Source organism: Mus pahari, chromosome 3, assembly GCF_900095145.1.
Source record: "Mus pahari chromosome 3, PAHARI_EIJ_v1.1, whole genome shotgun sequence".
Taxonomy (NCBI): Eukaryota; Metazoa; Chordata; class Mammalia; order Rodentia; family Muridae; genus Mus; species Mus pahari.
The window spans coordinates 23,059,551-23,075,165 of record NC_034592.1 but is presented as its reverse complement, the minus strand read 5'-3'; the positions used below and the strand labels follow the sequence as shown (position 1 = coordinate 23,075,165).

The following is a 15,615-nucleotide window of genomic DNA, read 5'->3' as shown; positions in this document are numbered from 1 at the left end:
TTTCTGAGTTTGAGGCCAGCCTGGTCTACAGAGTGAGTTCCAGGACAGCCAGGGCTACACAGAGAAACCCTGTCTAGAAAAACCAAAAAAGAAAAAAAGGAAAAGAAAAGAAAAGAAAAAAAAGCAGTTGTGTATCAATTGCTTATTATACCATTCTCCGTAAGAGCTAGCTAATATGAGAAGTCATTGTCTGAGAGTGGTGGAGAAATGATGCATTAAGACACAATTTTAATGGATTTGGCTGTTTGTTTCAGCAACTCCTGGGTTCAACCAAGCCTCCAGCTTTAGCCTCCCAAGTGCTGGGGCTGCAGGTGTGCACCGTCTCACCTGGCCTTTCCGGAACACTGTGATGACATTAGAGTATCAGTCCTGAAGGCCGCCCAGCAACCTGGAAAAGCATCTGCTCACACCTGTAATTCAGACACTGAAGCAGGAGGTTTGCTATGAGCTACATAATGGGTACTAGGACAGAGTGGGTTACAGAGTAAGACCCTGCCTCGGAGAGAGAGAGAGCACGCAAGAGAGAGCCAGAGGGGGGGGGGAGGGAGGAGAGAGAGAGAGAGCAAGCAGACTCTGGTTCACGCTATCACAAATGAGTGACACTCACCTTCCCGAGTGCTCTGGGGTGGGGGAGGGGGTCCTTGGGCCTGAGCATCACTATAGTTACAGCTGGCGTTGCATTTTACATAAAGAATAATAAGGGAGGAGGACAGGCTCTGCCTGCTCCCAGGCTACTCCTAACAAGGCTGGTCTTCCAGTAGCTAGGAATTGCTGCTCCCGCTGAGCCCAGGCTTGCCCCGCTTGCTGGTGGGAACCCCAGGACCCTATCCCTGCTAACCCTGACTCCAACCATAAATTTTCTCCTGTGCAACCCCTGCTGTCTTCCTCAATTCGTCCCATCTGCAATTCCTTGCAGCCATAAAAAGGTTCCGTTCTGGGGAACCTGCTGAGTGCTGACTTGCGCAGGCCATCCTACTCTGGGCAGCTTGACAAAAAGAGGAACAGAAATCTCCTGAGACTCAGATGTGCTTCAGTTGTCGGGGTCTTGACTGGTGTGCTGCGCGAGGTGTGTCCCACTCCCAGTCCTCATGGCCTTCCATGGGGAGTCCCCACAGGGCCAGTGGCCAACTAGAGGCGGCCTTCTCACCTGGCCCCAGCTTTAATATTTTTGTTTTAATTTTTTTCTTTCCTTTTGTTGTATTTTTTTCTCTCTCTCAGTTTGTCTCTTTGTCTCTCTCTCTGTCTCTCTCTCATTCTGTCTTTTATGAGGCAGGATTTTGCTATAGAGCCCTCACTAGCCTGGGATTCTCCAGACAGACCAGATTGGCCTTAAACTCTCGGCAATCCTCCTGTCTCTGCCTCCCAAATGCTGAGATCATCAGTCATGTGCTACATGCTCGGCTTTTTCAGTTTTTCTTCTGGGAGTGGGATGCTGTGTGGTTTGGGAGTACCCTGTGCTGGAGGTGGAGCTGGGGTCTGGTCCTGACGTGGATTATTGACTGACTCAGACGGCATGTGCCACCCAGATCTTGGGTAAAATGACAGTGGCGAGCAAGGATTCCACAGTGATGGCAGTGCCCTTACAGGTTATAAAGAGCCAAGAGTCCTGTGGGGTAAACAGGTCTACAGGAGGGCTGTGAGCTTATGGGTCACGACAGCATACTGTGTGAGTCACTGGTGCCTGTTATCCTTCTGTTTTCCCTCTTATGCAAAGCCTGGCTTTCCTACTTCCACTATCAACATTGGTCTTAAAATACTAAGAGAAAGATTCTAGAAATAAATAGTTCTTACATTGTAAAGTATGTATCTGAATCGCATGATAGAATCCCAGGATGACCTGTTTATCCCACCAGAACCGTGAATCGTCTCCCTGTCCAGTGTATCCACACTGTGTGCACCACCTGACTGTTAGTCACTTAGCAACCATCTATACCAGGTGGCTGTAACAGCGTGGCCGTACTGGTGATGCGCCAGTGATCAGTGACTCAAGGGTAGCATCGGGGATAGAAAAGGAAGAGACGATTAATTCTGGTTCTATGTTGTGTTGCTGCAGGACATGCAGGGGGAAAAATAGGATGTACAGTACGGTATTGGTTGTAGCTTCAGGTATTCGCTGGGAGTCTTGAAACACACCCTCAAGGATAATTGGGGAGGGGAACTGGTGAGTGTGTGTGTGTGTGTGTGTGTGTGTGTGTGTGTTTGCAATGTTTTTTCAAAGCAACATATGTACCCATCTTCAAGCTCGGGGTCACCATGGAGAAGCAGGTGCCCCCGTAGCCACCCCTTCATGCCCACTAGAGTTTCCCATTGCAGGTCAAGTGTAGGGGTGCAGATATGCAATCACAGCACTTAGTGACTGAGGCAGGAGGAGTATACAAAATTGAGGGCAGCCTGAACTACAAGACCCTTTTCCACCTGCCTCAAAAGACAAAATCCACCTTTGGGGTTTATTTTCGTATATATGTTCACTCTAGGAAACTGGGAAAGACTGACTAAAAAGGAAGCCAAGGTTATCAAATTAAACACTCCTCCTCCTTCAGAATGTCTTCATCCAAATAGGTCGGCTATGGGCTCATCTCCTTGTCGTATTCCGTCTGTGAATAGCAGCTGGCCTCACAAGCAGCCTTCAGTGGAGGGAACAATAGGGATCCCCCTAAGATACAAGATGCTGCATGTCCCTATCCTGCTGCTCAGTGCAGCCCAGAGGTCACCAGCCACCAGACCCAACAACATGAATGTCTCTGGCCTCACCCCAGAATCAACATTTCAACAAGACAGTGGTGATTAGCACAGAGTTGAGACGGGCTTGAGCCAGAGTATAAATGGCGGGCTGCTTCCTTCACGGGCCAAGACTGGCTGTAGGAACTATCAGCTCAATTGAGTAAGCAGTGTGATTGATGAGGTGACTGGATACGTTCTGGCCCAGCTCCTTATCTTGTCAGATGCCAGGGGTGCACAGCCTCAGACTCCGCCTTTGGTGGGCCAGTGAGATGGGTGCACAGTTTCAGACAGGCCTCTTGGTGGCCCAGGCTTTGAGAAGAAATGTTTAGATCACGGAGCTGGGAGTTTGAAGGGTGAGTGAGCTTCTCTGGCTGCAAGCTGGGCATCATCCTGCCCAAACATCGCGAACACACACATTCCCATGCACAGACTCTTATGCTCAGACACATCCGTGGTCATCCGCACAGGACATGCGCGCTCGCGCACGCACACACACACACACACACACACAGCAGAGCAAGTCCTAGCCAAGAGGTGGAACACCTCTGCCTCCTGCTTCCCTCTCTTTCCACCTCTCCACAACAGGCTTCTGCTTACATAGAAAGGATCTTCCACAAGACTCTCACATTCTTTGCTGTCTCCTCTGTGGAGCAAGGGACTTGTGGGACATCTATAGTAAAGAGCAGCCGAGTCGAAAAAAACTGATGTGTTTGGAAAGAATCAAAAATATATTTTGACCCACTCACATTCCCGAGTCAAAGGTATTCTCAGGTCCCAGGTTATAGCTACAGCTCAGTATCGCCTGGTATAGAGTAGCAGAGGCAGGGCCAGTGTCAGCTAGCACACCTTGTCCTGCCGCCTCTGGTCAGTTGTTACCTCCCTGAGAATCCCTGGGAAACACACAGATCTAGACTCTATGGTTCCTTTTCATGTGGACTCAGTTGGTTTTAAAACTGATTTCTTCCTACAGCACTATTCTCTGTCAGTGACCTTATGAAGTTACTTCATCTCTGTCTTGTTCCTCATCTGTAGAGTATAGCAATAATAATAATCTCTCTGGGATCCCAAGAGGATCAGTAACAGTATCTATAAAACACCTCAGACAGACACATCATTCTCCCACCCACTCGGCCAGCCCGCCAGCTGAGCAGCCGCTCACTAATCTAGTGTGTCTTTACCAAGCCCCTTCTGGATTCCTGTCACTGGGAGACAACGATGAACTAGACACAAAGCAGCCAGAGGGTCACAAAACAAACCTAGCACATGCTGTGGCAGGTGTCGCCGCCAAGAAAAGGGCAGGGAGGGCTTGGAGGGAAAATGCTTAGGCAAAAACTTTCTGAGCAGGACTCCCAGCAGCACAGGAAACAATCCCAGGAAATGACGACAGGAATTCCGTGCAGGTACGAGGCTTCTGCTCAGCACAAAGTCATCCCCAGAGAGAAGAGAACACACATCTACTGCACATCTGACCAAACACGTATCGGTTACAACAAACACACCAAGCCCCAAGTTTTCCAATTTATCAGTAATGAACTGAACAGGCAGATCTGAAAAGCAGAAACATAAATGGCCAGTAAAGTACTTAAAAAGGTATCCTTAGCCACTAGAAATGCATGGAGACTAGAGTTGGGTCCCCAAAACCCACAGGAAATGCCACCATGGTGGTGCAGGATCAGAGTCCCAGAGCTGGAGAGGGAGAGAGAGGCAGATCCCTGGGGCTCCCTGGCCAGTCACCTTAGCCAATTGATGAGTCCCGGTGAGAAACCCAGTTTCAAAAATAAACCAGGAATGATAGAGAACAACACCCAAGGTTGACCTCTGACCTCTACATACATGTATATTCTCAGTCACAAATACCTGCATCCGATATTATGCACCCTCATGCAACCTGCACAAATAGTGCCCTCAGCTGGAGACCAAGCACTCAATACAAGCACCTGTGGTTTGTAGGGAGGGAGGGGACTCACAACATGACAGCCAAAGAGGAGGGCGTTGGGTTTACTTCCCTCAGTAAGTTTCACAAGTAACAAAATGCAGGAACCTTAAGATACAATTGACTGCATACGCCCACATCAGAATGGAGCGCTCTGTGGTCAGTGATTTAGCCGACATGATGCCTCTAATGGTGAGAGTTTGGGAGCAGGGTTTTCATGGGAACACGGTTCATCGTGGTGCCCAGGACTAAGAGGTTAAAATCCAAGCACAACCATTTCTACTCAGACAATACCCACAGCTCTGAGACTCTGTGTTCCCTTCCTGGGGCCATTTAAGAGCAGGTGCCTGAGCATGGAAGATCCTCTGTGTGCTGGCCTCATGTGGCATTTCCTGCATGGAGGTACAGTGAGAAGACGGGCCTGACTGTCCCTAGTGGCTGTGCGTCCTCAGGGTTGAGCGTCCCTGAGCTACCATGAGCTCTCTGACAGCATCTCTTTGTCCACAGGGATGTGTCTGCAGGCATTTGTCGAAGCTTTCTTCTTCCTGGCCCAGAGGAAGTTCAAGCTGCAACCTCTCCATGAGCAGGTGGCGTCCCTGATTGACCTGTGTGAATACCACCTGTCCCTGCTAGATGAAAAACGCTTGCTGTGCCGTCGGGGCCGGCCCCACCAAAGAAATCCACCCCAGATGAACCGCCCAGAGCATTCAGCCACAAGCAGCTCTGCACCCCGAGTAATCGGGGCTAGCAAGCTCTCTCACTCCTGACACGCTCTGTCCTGAAGGCCACTCTGTCCTGGAAGAAGGCGTGCCCGTGGGGGCTGAGTACCCTGGGCTTCTCCGCATCTGTTGGGAGCCACTAGGGTTCCAGCCGCAGTCACCTGTCCTCTCTGTGTTCCGTAGGGCTTTTGCCTCACACGGCCAATCCTTGCCCGCCCCCTTCCCAGCACTTCATGGAGACCCACCCTGTTTAGGAATCATCAGTGGATATATGACATCCAAGATGTGACAGATGGCACCTACTATTCTGGGCTCCTGGGAAGCATCAACTGGGACAGTTTCTGCTGTGCTTGGGGCGGCATGGGAATGGAGGGGGAGGGGAAGGGGAAGGACAGACCATGATAAGGCAGAGAGCTGTGGATGTAGAGAACAGTCACACCGGGGTCTGAGAGCCTGCTGGTCAGAGCTTAGCATCATAGCATGTCTTTCCTTCTGCCCATTCCCTGAAACGAAGTTGAAATATGAAGAAGGTGGACACCTCCGATCATGTGCTGCACGGGTGTCCTTTACAGACTGACCTCACTTTTTTGTTAACTTGCCTGTTGCTGCAATGTTTTATTTAATACTAATCAAGAAATAATTAAGAAATAACACAGTAAGGTCTTCAGTCTCCCCATCCAGGTTCCAGGGAACCCCTGCAAAGGTGGGGGACTGACCCAATGGCCAAGAGCCACTGTGTACCCAGCACTGTGCTGTGAGCCCTGAGTGAGGGGAGGGGCTTCAGAGGGGAGACCATAAGGCAGGACAAGCAGATGTGTGTGTAGAGCATATGGTAGCCTAGACCATAACAACCAGTGTTCTCGAGTGTCTACTCCGAGGGGCAGAGGTGGGACACCTTGGTTGCTGCTCCTTGGAATCCAAGTGGGTTTCACAGAAGTCCCAAATGAGAAGTGTGTGGGGACATTCTTTAACCAGCCTTGAGCTGTACAGCTGTAGAAAGCTATTAAATAAAGCTTTGACTTGACACTGTTTCTCAAAATGAATCTTTAGAAAGTGCTTGCCAGCATGGAGCGGAGTCTGGGAGAGGCGCAGAGGGGAAAGGGGTTCAAGAGGTTGAACTTAGCCAGTGCAGCGATATAAAAAAAAACGTCAGCACTCATGGTGAGAGCTGGCCTCTACACCATGCCTGTCGTCTGGAGGTAGGCTACTGTTGGTTGCACAGTTTCAGAGCCGTTCTGTCCTGGAAGCGGGTTCCTGGGTCTGTTGCACATGACCTTGGTGGGCTCCATACCCTAAGGATGTGACTACATCATCCGTGATGGGTACAGAAGCCTGTCACTGACAAGTTGGCCCCTGTCCCAGGTCTGTTGGATGAATTTTCCAGGCTGCTGTACTTTGAGAGGGAGCACCAGGAGACTTCTACCCCCCCCCCTTCCACTTCCCAGATGCACCACTGTGTTTACTTGCTTTGGGGACTAGACCCTCGCCTTTTGGAAGGTGTGAGAGTGAAGTGAGTGACAGGCAGACCGCCCCTAGCAGGGAAGGAAGTAAGCCAAGAGCCCGGGCAGACCCAGGGATGGGGGTGGTCTGTGAGTGTGGCAAGCTCTGTGACTGCCTGTGGCTTAGGTACCTTCTTTGCAAGGACCCTGGAGATGCATCGCAGCCTGCAGACAAGGCTCAGCTTTGCCTCTGCCTGAGGCTGGACAAGGACACAGCATTAAACTTTATGGTTTAGATGCTGGTCCTGCAAGATGCCCGCCTCTATCCCTCATCCCAGCACAGCAAGGCCTCCTGTAGCTCTGTGCTTCCACGCTCCAAGGAAATGATGGGGAAAAGGGGTTCCCTCTTAGGAACTGTATGTCTTTTCCCTAGCTCAGACCTAAGCCAGTCCCTCTCAGATATGGCCCCAGACCCCTCTGTCCCTCCCTCCCTAACATCCTAGAGGGAGCAAGAACGCCAGAGAGAACCTTCAAAGCCTGCTAAAACTGCCCCCAAGCAAGGGCCTTTGATCAGGCCCCTCGATTTCTTCCCTATGAGGACCCCACAATCCTGGTTTTGACACTCTGGCTCCTTAGAGCCCTTAGAATCTGCTGTCAGGAAAACAGTAAGTCGGAAGATTCGGGCAGGCCCTGCTCCAGATTCCTCACCAGACCCTTGCTGCTTCTCACTACCTGATCCAATCAGATCCCTCTGGGCAACAGAAAGCAACTTTGCAGCTTCAGTTCAAGCATCCTGCTACAGCCCTCAGCCACCCCCATTCCCATCCCTCACAGAATGAGCGGCCTCTTCCATGTATGTCCAGGAACCCAGAAAGCCCTCTTCTTTGTCAAACTCACCCGTGGGAATGCAGCCGCAGCGTGTGCTGTTGGATGCAGGCCAGTTGCTAGGACACAGAACAGCGGTCCAGCAGGTGCTGGTTGAAGTGATAGGAAACTGAGACATTCACCTCTGCATGTGCTGCGAATGTCCTGACGAATCATGACTTTCGAAGCATCACTGAAATAACTGGCTGAAAATCCCCCGGTTCTCAATTGTGTGTGTGTGTGTGTGTGTGTGTGTGTGTACACCCCTCTCCTTCAGCCGTGGACTCTAAGAACTAATGGGCTGAATGGCCTTGGCCCTATTCCTCGTTCAGAGAAGGTAGTCTGCTGTGGGCATAGATGGTTAGGACTGGACAGGCACTTGAAAACCATTCCGTGTCTTTCTAGATTATTCTAAAGACTCCCTTTGTTGTGTGAATGAACATGTTCCCAGCGTTTCACAGTTCAAGGGGTTCTTTTAAAGGAATTTTCTTGTCTGATCCGCTCAGCTACCCAGTGAAAGCTGAGGACTGTCACCAGTCTTTCTGACACCCATCCAAAGCCCAGTTAGGGAGACGTGGCAGCCCGTGCTGCCACCAGAGTACACCTGGGAATTCTAGGGACATGGGCCCTCTGACTTATTCCTCTATTACACAGACCGTAAGAACTCCAGGTCCTCGACCACATAACTGGGCAGTACCCTCTCTCCATGTCTTGGGGAGACTGGGAAAGACAACAAAAGCATGGAAGTGCAGAAGTATTTATGCAGACCATGTGCTGGCGGGGTGTCTGCTTGCCTTCACACTTGCTTCTGGGTTCTAGCAACTGTAGCAGGACAGAAGTAAAAGCTTTCTTGAATAATGTCAATCAAGATGAATGAAGCCGGAGTGACTGACTCCCTCCCTCCTCCCTCCCGGCTGCCTTTCATCAACACAAACTTGAAGCCATTCATTGCCATTCCTCAAATGTCTGGAGTTGGCCTTCTGACTGGCAGAAGTACTACTCTGAAAACCAGCTTGAACTGCCCCGCTTCGTCCCTTGGCTAATGTCCGTTAGTCCCCAGCTGTGAGTGAGGACTGGGCTGGCCCTGGGTGCCTGCTCTTGAAGCGCAGGACTCACGAGCCCTCATCTGGGAGCTGCGTTCCCAGCAGCAGAGAACTGCCCTTGCTTGAAGAGAGAAATGCACCAGTGAGCCATACAGCCTGAAACCTACCTGATTATCAACTGATGCCACTCTCCCATTTCTTCTGATGAAATCTTCCCACACACTATTTCTCACAAAATAATGCAACATGTGTTTCTTGTTCCCAGAGACAAAGAAACTGAGCAGAATGGAAGCTCTCCAGTTGCCTATTCTTATGACCAAAAGTTTTGCTTTGCTTTAACTGGAAAAAAACATGCTGCCTCTGTTTATACTTACACACATGCATATACACACACACCTGTGTGCACTCACACACTCATGCATGCATAGTCAGACGTGTGTTCACATACACAATGCTTGCACACTCATACATGTGAGAGCACACACAGGCACATGCACGAAGTGCATATATTCACACGTGTGTGAGTGCACACATGCGCGTGTACACACAAATGTATGAACACACAAAACACACACACACACACACACACACACACACACACACACACACACACACACACTGAATGCCATTTTCCTCATTGCTTGAAGTTCTTTGCTTCTGAGTCTGATCTGGAAAACAGAGAAACAGATCCTTTGCCTCCCTGTACAGCAAAATCTGCTCACCAAGAGGCTTCTGGGAAACGTTTCTTTCCACAGGAAGCGTTTACGCTGAATCTGACCAGGGCTGTGGACCCCAGATGTCACCCTTCTCTCGGGCCTCACTTGGGCTACTGAGGTATTTTCCCTATTTCACACCAGAATGGAGAAGCTGGCAGAGGCCATCTCTTCGGGAAGTCTCATAAGAGTCTGAATTTGCCTGGTCTGTCGGGTGAGTGACCCGATGGGTGACTTTCCCTCCCTGACACTTGTCCCTCTCCCATGCATCAGAGATCACGTCAAAACGGTCACAACGAGCCTGGCATGAGACTTGGCACCTGGGAACTGTCTTCACAAACGTCTGAGAGAAAAGGTATGGTGTCCATATGCTGGAAGCAATGGCTGCCAGGAAACTCACTGGCAGACCATGAGCCCTGGCAGGAGAGGCTCCTGGAAGTCTGTGGAGACCTCAAGCCCACCTCCCTCTGCCACTCCCACCTCTTAAAAGCCTTTCAAAATTCTTTATTAAATTTTCATGTCGCATGAAGTCAAGGCTCTGTTACAGCCTCAGTTGTCTTGGTAACTTCACAAAATGCAGTAATAAAATGAGGCTGAGTGTTGCTAACCACAGCTCACTGTATAAACAGCTATGGAGTATTGACAATTTCTCTTATGTGGTAATTTTCAACAGCAAACCTGCTGGGTGGAGGGGGCGGGGAATGACAATGTTTGTTCATTTTGGGTCAATTGGTAAGAAAAGGGCACCTTTAATTTTATTTTCTCCCCTTGTGGTTGCTGTTTACTTGAGAGCTCTTGACTCTAGAGACCCATGAAATTCTGAGGGAGCCAGAGGGAGAATTTGGGAAATCCTCCAAATCTGCCTGAAGAACAGACTCTCTCAGCAGAAAGGGCCCTGTTAGAAGTTGACCACCTTTCAGAGACTCCCGGAGGGATGCCTGTCCCGAGAGGCTTGCTCTCCGTGCTCCTTCTATGTGAAGTCACCTTATGTAGCTCCTCCCCGGAGCCTGAAGTGCTGAGGAAGCCGCAAGGAGGCCACCATGAGCCCCGCTGGCCAGCAAACCTGGTGGCCACGACTCCAGAAAACACAGCTCCCCCCTCCTGCCCCTCCTCCCTCCGCCCCACAGCCTCTTCCCTGCACCTCCTCCCCCTTCTCCCCCCCCCTGCCCGCAGCATATGTTCACTCTGAATATTTCCCAGACTGTGGCCCACCCGGTGGGAAGTGGGAAGCAGATGGCCTGGAGTTAAAAATAAAGCAAGACCCCCAGCTCCCTGGAAATCTCCACCCCCAGTGGCTTCAGAGACACATTGGGGTTTTTGCACAGCCCTCTGCCACTTAGGGAAGAAAGCCCCTTAGGCAGGCGGTGCCCACGGACAACTCCCAGGTCCTTTGGTTGCTATTTCACAGAACAGTCACATGCCTTGTCCTCAAACGCTGGGACAGCCTTCTTGGCCCAGGCTTTGGTGTCACAGGTCTTGGCTCTTTAGGGATGAGAGAGCTGTCACTCCACATCTTCTAGAGAGAGCCAGGTTTGCCTACCAGGAATCCCTCAGCCTAGTGGAGAAGGTGGCAGGACACCTGCAGGCACGGTGTCCTGGGTCCTCTGCACCAGGGTGCAGCTTTGAGGCTTGGAATTGAAACTCTTCACCCGGCAGCCTTCCCCCAACGCCCTGGGCATTGGATGAGAATCCCTGGGGATTGGGCCCCATTTGCCTTCAATCCTAGCAGCTCCAACATCACCCCCCACCATGTAAGGGGTCTGCTGTAAAATAAATAAATAAATAAAAATAAACTATTCTTTTACAAACGAGGGAGCCCAAAGGGGGATCTTCTTGCTCTGCTTTGAAAGGTGGGCGTGTGAGGTAAGCCTCTTCAGGAAGAAGCTCTTAGCCCATCACTTTAGCAAGTATCCCCCCCCCCCAACATGGAATCAGCCTCCGATGCTTCCTTCACCTCTGCAGCTTTTACCCGTGAGCCTGTGAACTCCAGGTTTTTGTAGTGCTGGGGTCCCGGGAGAAGTACCCATCCAAGTTCACTGCCAGCCTCTGGAATCCCGCCATGACCCATACCTCTGGTTCCACCACTGCGAGTCCTGGAGCGCCAGCCTCTTGCTGGCTAGGGGGTACAGTTATCAAAACTGGTCCATGCTAGACCCCAGGGAAGAAGCTTGGTCCAGGTGGGGTGGGGTGACTGAGTCCATTTAGCTCACCGTAGCAAAGTACCATAAGCCGAACAACAGGAATTTTATTCCTTCCTGTTCTAGGATTCCGAGCTCAGGATGCCAGCATAGTCAAGTTCTGATGCGGGCCCTTGAGGCTGCAGCCTGCCCTCTTCCTTCTCATTGAACTTTTCTCTGGCAGGAAGAGCAGTCTGGGGTCCTTTCAGAAGTGTTCCAGTCTTGTCTCTGACCTAATCGCTTCCCAAACACCCGCCTTCTCACATGGTCACAGCTGGAGTGAGGAATTGGACAGCTGAGTTTCAGAGGGATGGGACAGCGATGTTCAGTCCACGGAAACAGGCTCCCCCCCCCCCCGTAGAGTGGTTCTTGGGGACTCTTGAAGCCTCAGGCTGTGTCTGCCACCCTAATCACCTTGCAGTTCCTCAGTCAGCACTGCCATGGACCTGCCCTAAGCCATTTCCAGAGTCGTCAGCTTCTGGCCTCAGTTGGACACAGGGTCTGTCCATGACTGTGTTGGGGCAAAGCAGGCCACAGATTGACAGGTCAGAAATAGTCACTTACTTGAAGTTTCATGTGTTAGCTTGAAAAGCCCTGTCAGTTTTGCATTCTGTACAGAGTTCTGTCCATATTTTCACCAGCCTAGGTAGAATAGAAGTAAGCGAGACTGCGGGCGTCAGCAGCCTCCCTAGGAGGTTCAGTTCATGCTCACATAGTCGCACCTAGTAGGCCAGGTAGCAGTCCAGGGTGACTCTAGCTGCTTCCAACCTGGGCTCTGCTTTCCTCTCCAGAGAGGCAGGAGGCAGACTGGGTTATTGTTCTGGCCAAAGCCAGCTCTGTCTCTGCCCACACGCCGTGGCCATCACTTTGTCATATGGCCCTGATCCCATGACTGCTATGATGGGAAATGTACTCGCCTGTACACTCGAGAGAGTAATGTGGGATCACAATCACTTTCTACAAACTCAGTTAGGCTACCCATACACACTAACTTATGAACCACACCTGCACAGAACCTTTGCCACACCCCAACCCCACTGCAACATGGTCACGAGCTCTTACTGCCCCGGGTGTGGCATCCGCCCATCCACACCAGCATATGACACACCTGTCTCAGCCAGACAGTCGTCCTTGAAATCCAAAGCTGATTGATTCCAAGGTCCCAGAAGACACCAAACTCTGAGGATGTTCAAGTCGATTATGTAAAGTGGGTATTGACGAGATGTAACTCATCTTTCCATATACTTTAAATCCCCTCTAGACTTGAGTGTTTAATTCAGTGAAAGTGCTGGAGAAAGAGTTGTTAACTGTTGTAGGGGGAGTAACGACCCGGAGAGTCATCCCTTCTCACTAGTTACACTCATTCAGGTATATGCTGGAGTATTTGTTGGTTGAACCTTCGTGGGAGTGAACGACTGGCTGTACTCACAACTTCAACCCAGTGTACATTTGGGGAAACTGAGGTACAAAGCTGGGATGAAGTAACTTGCCCGTGGTAGCCATGTGCTAATGCCAGAGCTGGTCTCAAATCTGGACCTCCAGAGCTCACATAATCGACTCAATAGATTAAGAACCTGGCTGCCAAACCAGATGACCTGTCCTCTGACTGCCGCATGTGTGCCATGCCACACCCCCGCATAGGAATGAATGAATGAATGAATGAATGAATGAACAACTGGATGAATGGGTTGTTTTAAGTGGTGAAGCTCCAGCACTATCAGAGCAGTGTGAGGGTCCGGCGAAGTCCCTCCATAGCAGCACATCAGAGTCTCCAGAAAGCTCTCAGCTCCCGGAAGCCATCTCAGGAATGCCATGGTCCCTGTGGCCTGCCGGGTCTCCCTGCGCTGAGTTTCACCTCATATGGAGGCCTTGAAGCAGCCATGGGGCTTAGCCTTCAGAAATGGCTGGGCTTGGCTGCAAAGTGAACACTGAGGGGATTTCACGACCTAGGGTTCCAGCAATCTGGCTAGCCCTGCTTCTAACCCGATGTGCCTGGCTGTGATGGGAAAAACATAAGACTGTCCGATAACCAGGCTCATTGTCAGCTGCAGCCACCCAGACACCAGGAGAATGCAATGGCAGATAGAGCCACTGTCCCCTACTACTGGCCATGTGGCCATCGGAGAAGGTCTGACTCCAGAGGGTACAGAGCTCCTTGTGACAATAGACAAATGAAAGACACTGCTCTTTTTACTGCAGGTCATGAGTCGAAGACATCCACAGACTTAGTCCCCAAGCCTGGCCCCTGGCCCTGCAAACAGTAGACTCTATCCACACAGTGTAGGCCCCAGATGCTGTCCCTGTGTGCTAGTCTGTCCACGTCTTTCTGTGTTCACACGAGGCCTGGGAAGTGTCCCCTTAGCTGAGGAGAAGGACAAAGTTCTTGTTAAGAGAAGCCTTAAGGCGTGCAAAATGTTCAGTGGGTGGGGGCGATTGCTACTTGTAAAAACTCAGTGTTTATACATTTGCACCACTGAGGAATGTCAGGGCAAGAACTCAAGCAAGAACCTGGGCACAGGAGCTAACGCAGAGACCATGGAGGGATGCTGCTCAATGGCTTGCTCCCCCTTGGATTGCTCAGCCTGCTTTCTTATATGGCCCAGGACCACCAGCCCATGGTGATGACCACCAGCTCATTCACAATGAGTTGGGCCTTTTCCCAATCTGTCATTACTCCAGAAAATTCTCTGTAGGCCAATCTGATGGAGTCATTTTCTCAGTTGAGTTTTCTCTTCACACATCTCACTGTGTCAAGTTGACAAAAAGACAGCGTAATACATGGAGTTAAAACAAAATTCAGAGTAAAGGCAGAGAGTGACAAGGAGTGTCCCCATCCCCCCTTGTCACTGTTGACAGGTTTCCCTGTCTTTTTAGGCAGCCTGTGTACATTCAAGAACTCTTAGGCATGTGTGTATGTGTGTGTATGCAGAGTATGTGTGTGGGTGTGTGTATGTACATGCAGAGTGTATGTGTGCATACATATATATGTGTTTTTATATGTATGTGTGCATGTGTGTCTGTGTACGGTGTTTGTGCCTATTCTTCTGTTTTGTACACACCAACTTATTCTCTGCTTTTTCAACCCAACACTGTTTTTTGATACCTACCTAACACTGTATCATGGTACACGCCTGGAAGTGGGTCTTAGCTTTTTAGCGATTATAGAATCCAGCACATGATATATTATAATTACATATTATATGGCTCCTTTCTTCAATATATCTTCATCTTGCCAGGTCTGTCGCTAAGTGTCACAGGGACAGTTGTCACAAACAACCTCACTTTATGTACAAGAGTCACGTGTCCTGCAGGGAGAATTACCAGGTCAAATGGTACACGCATTTTAAAATAGCACCAATGTGGTTATGTTGAACTTCAAAGGGGTTAGGCACTTTTTCAGCCCCATTAAACCTGTGCGAAAGCGCCAGGCTGGCATGTACTGTCGGGACACAACTGTTAGCCCATTGGTGGATAGGAAATACAGCACCATCTCATTACAGATTTAATTTTCACTTCGAGAGATTCTTCTGTGTGTAGAGAGCCATCAGCAATCCCTGTTCTGTCAGCTGCCCGCCCCCGCCCCCGCCCCCGTCCCCCCCACCTTGCTGGGCCACCACGCTCGCTCTTGATTTGTAACACTATTTGCCCATGAAAAGAATTGGCCTTTGCTCATAGCTCTGCAAAATTCCTCCTCTACATGAGCTGTCTTCTCTGACTGCCTCAGCCTTTCCTCCACAGTGCCTCGTCTATACCGAGGAGCCCACCACATTGCTCCCCGGGAAGATGTAAGCCATGAGGTCATCAGCACATGCAGTCACTAAGAGAAGCCCCCGTAGGCATCAATGGGGAATAGGGAAGAACCTAACAGCTACCCCCTCCCAGAAGCCATGAACAGCCTTGCTGAACCCTCGTAATCCCCACCCCACCCCACACTTTGTGCCGTTCCATGACCCCCTTCGCTGTTCATCCCTCCAGGGCTAGCTCCAGTCAGCTCCTAACCACCCCC

At 50.5% G+C, this 15,615-nt stretch overlaps 1 protein-coding gene across 2 annotated transcripts in view; it reads left to right on the top strand.

Moving 5' to 3' along the window:
• Positions 1 to 5,764, top strand: part of Ttll11 (tubulin tyrosine ligase like 11) — a 230,151-nt gene extending 224,387 nt beyond the window's left edge. For both annotated transcript variants that reach the window (XM_029537002.1, XM_021193514.2), the window contains one exon: positions 5,162 to 5,764. In XM_029537002.1, coding sequence (XP_029392862.1) covers positions 5,162 to 5,421 — 260 coding nt within the window. In that variant the 3' untranslated portion in view covers positions 5,422 to 5,764. The remainder of the gene's footprint in view (positions 1 to 5,161) is intronic.
• The last annotated feature ends 9,851 nt before the right edge of the window (positions 5,765 to 15,615 follow it).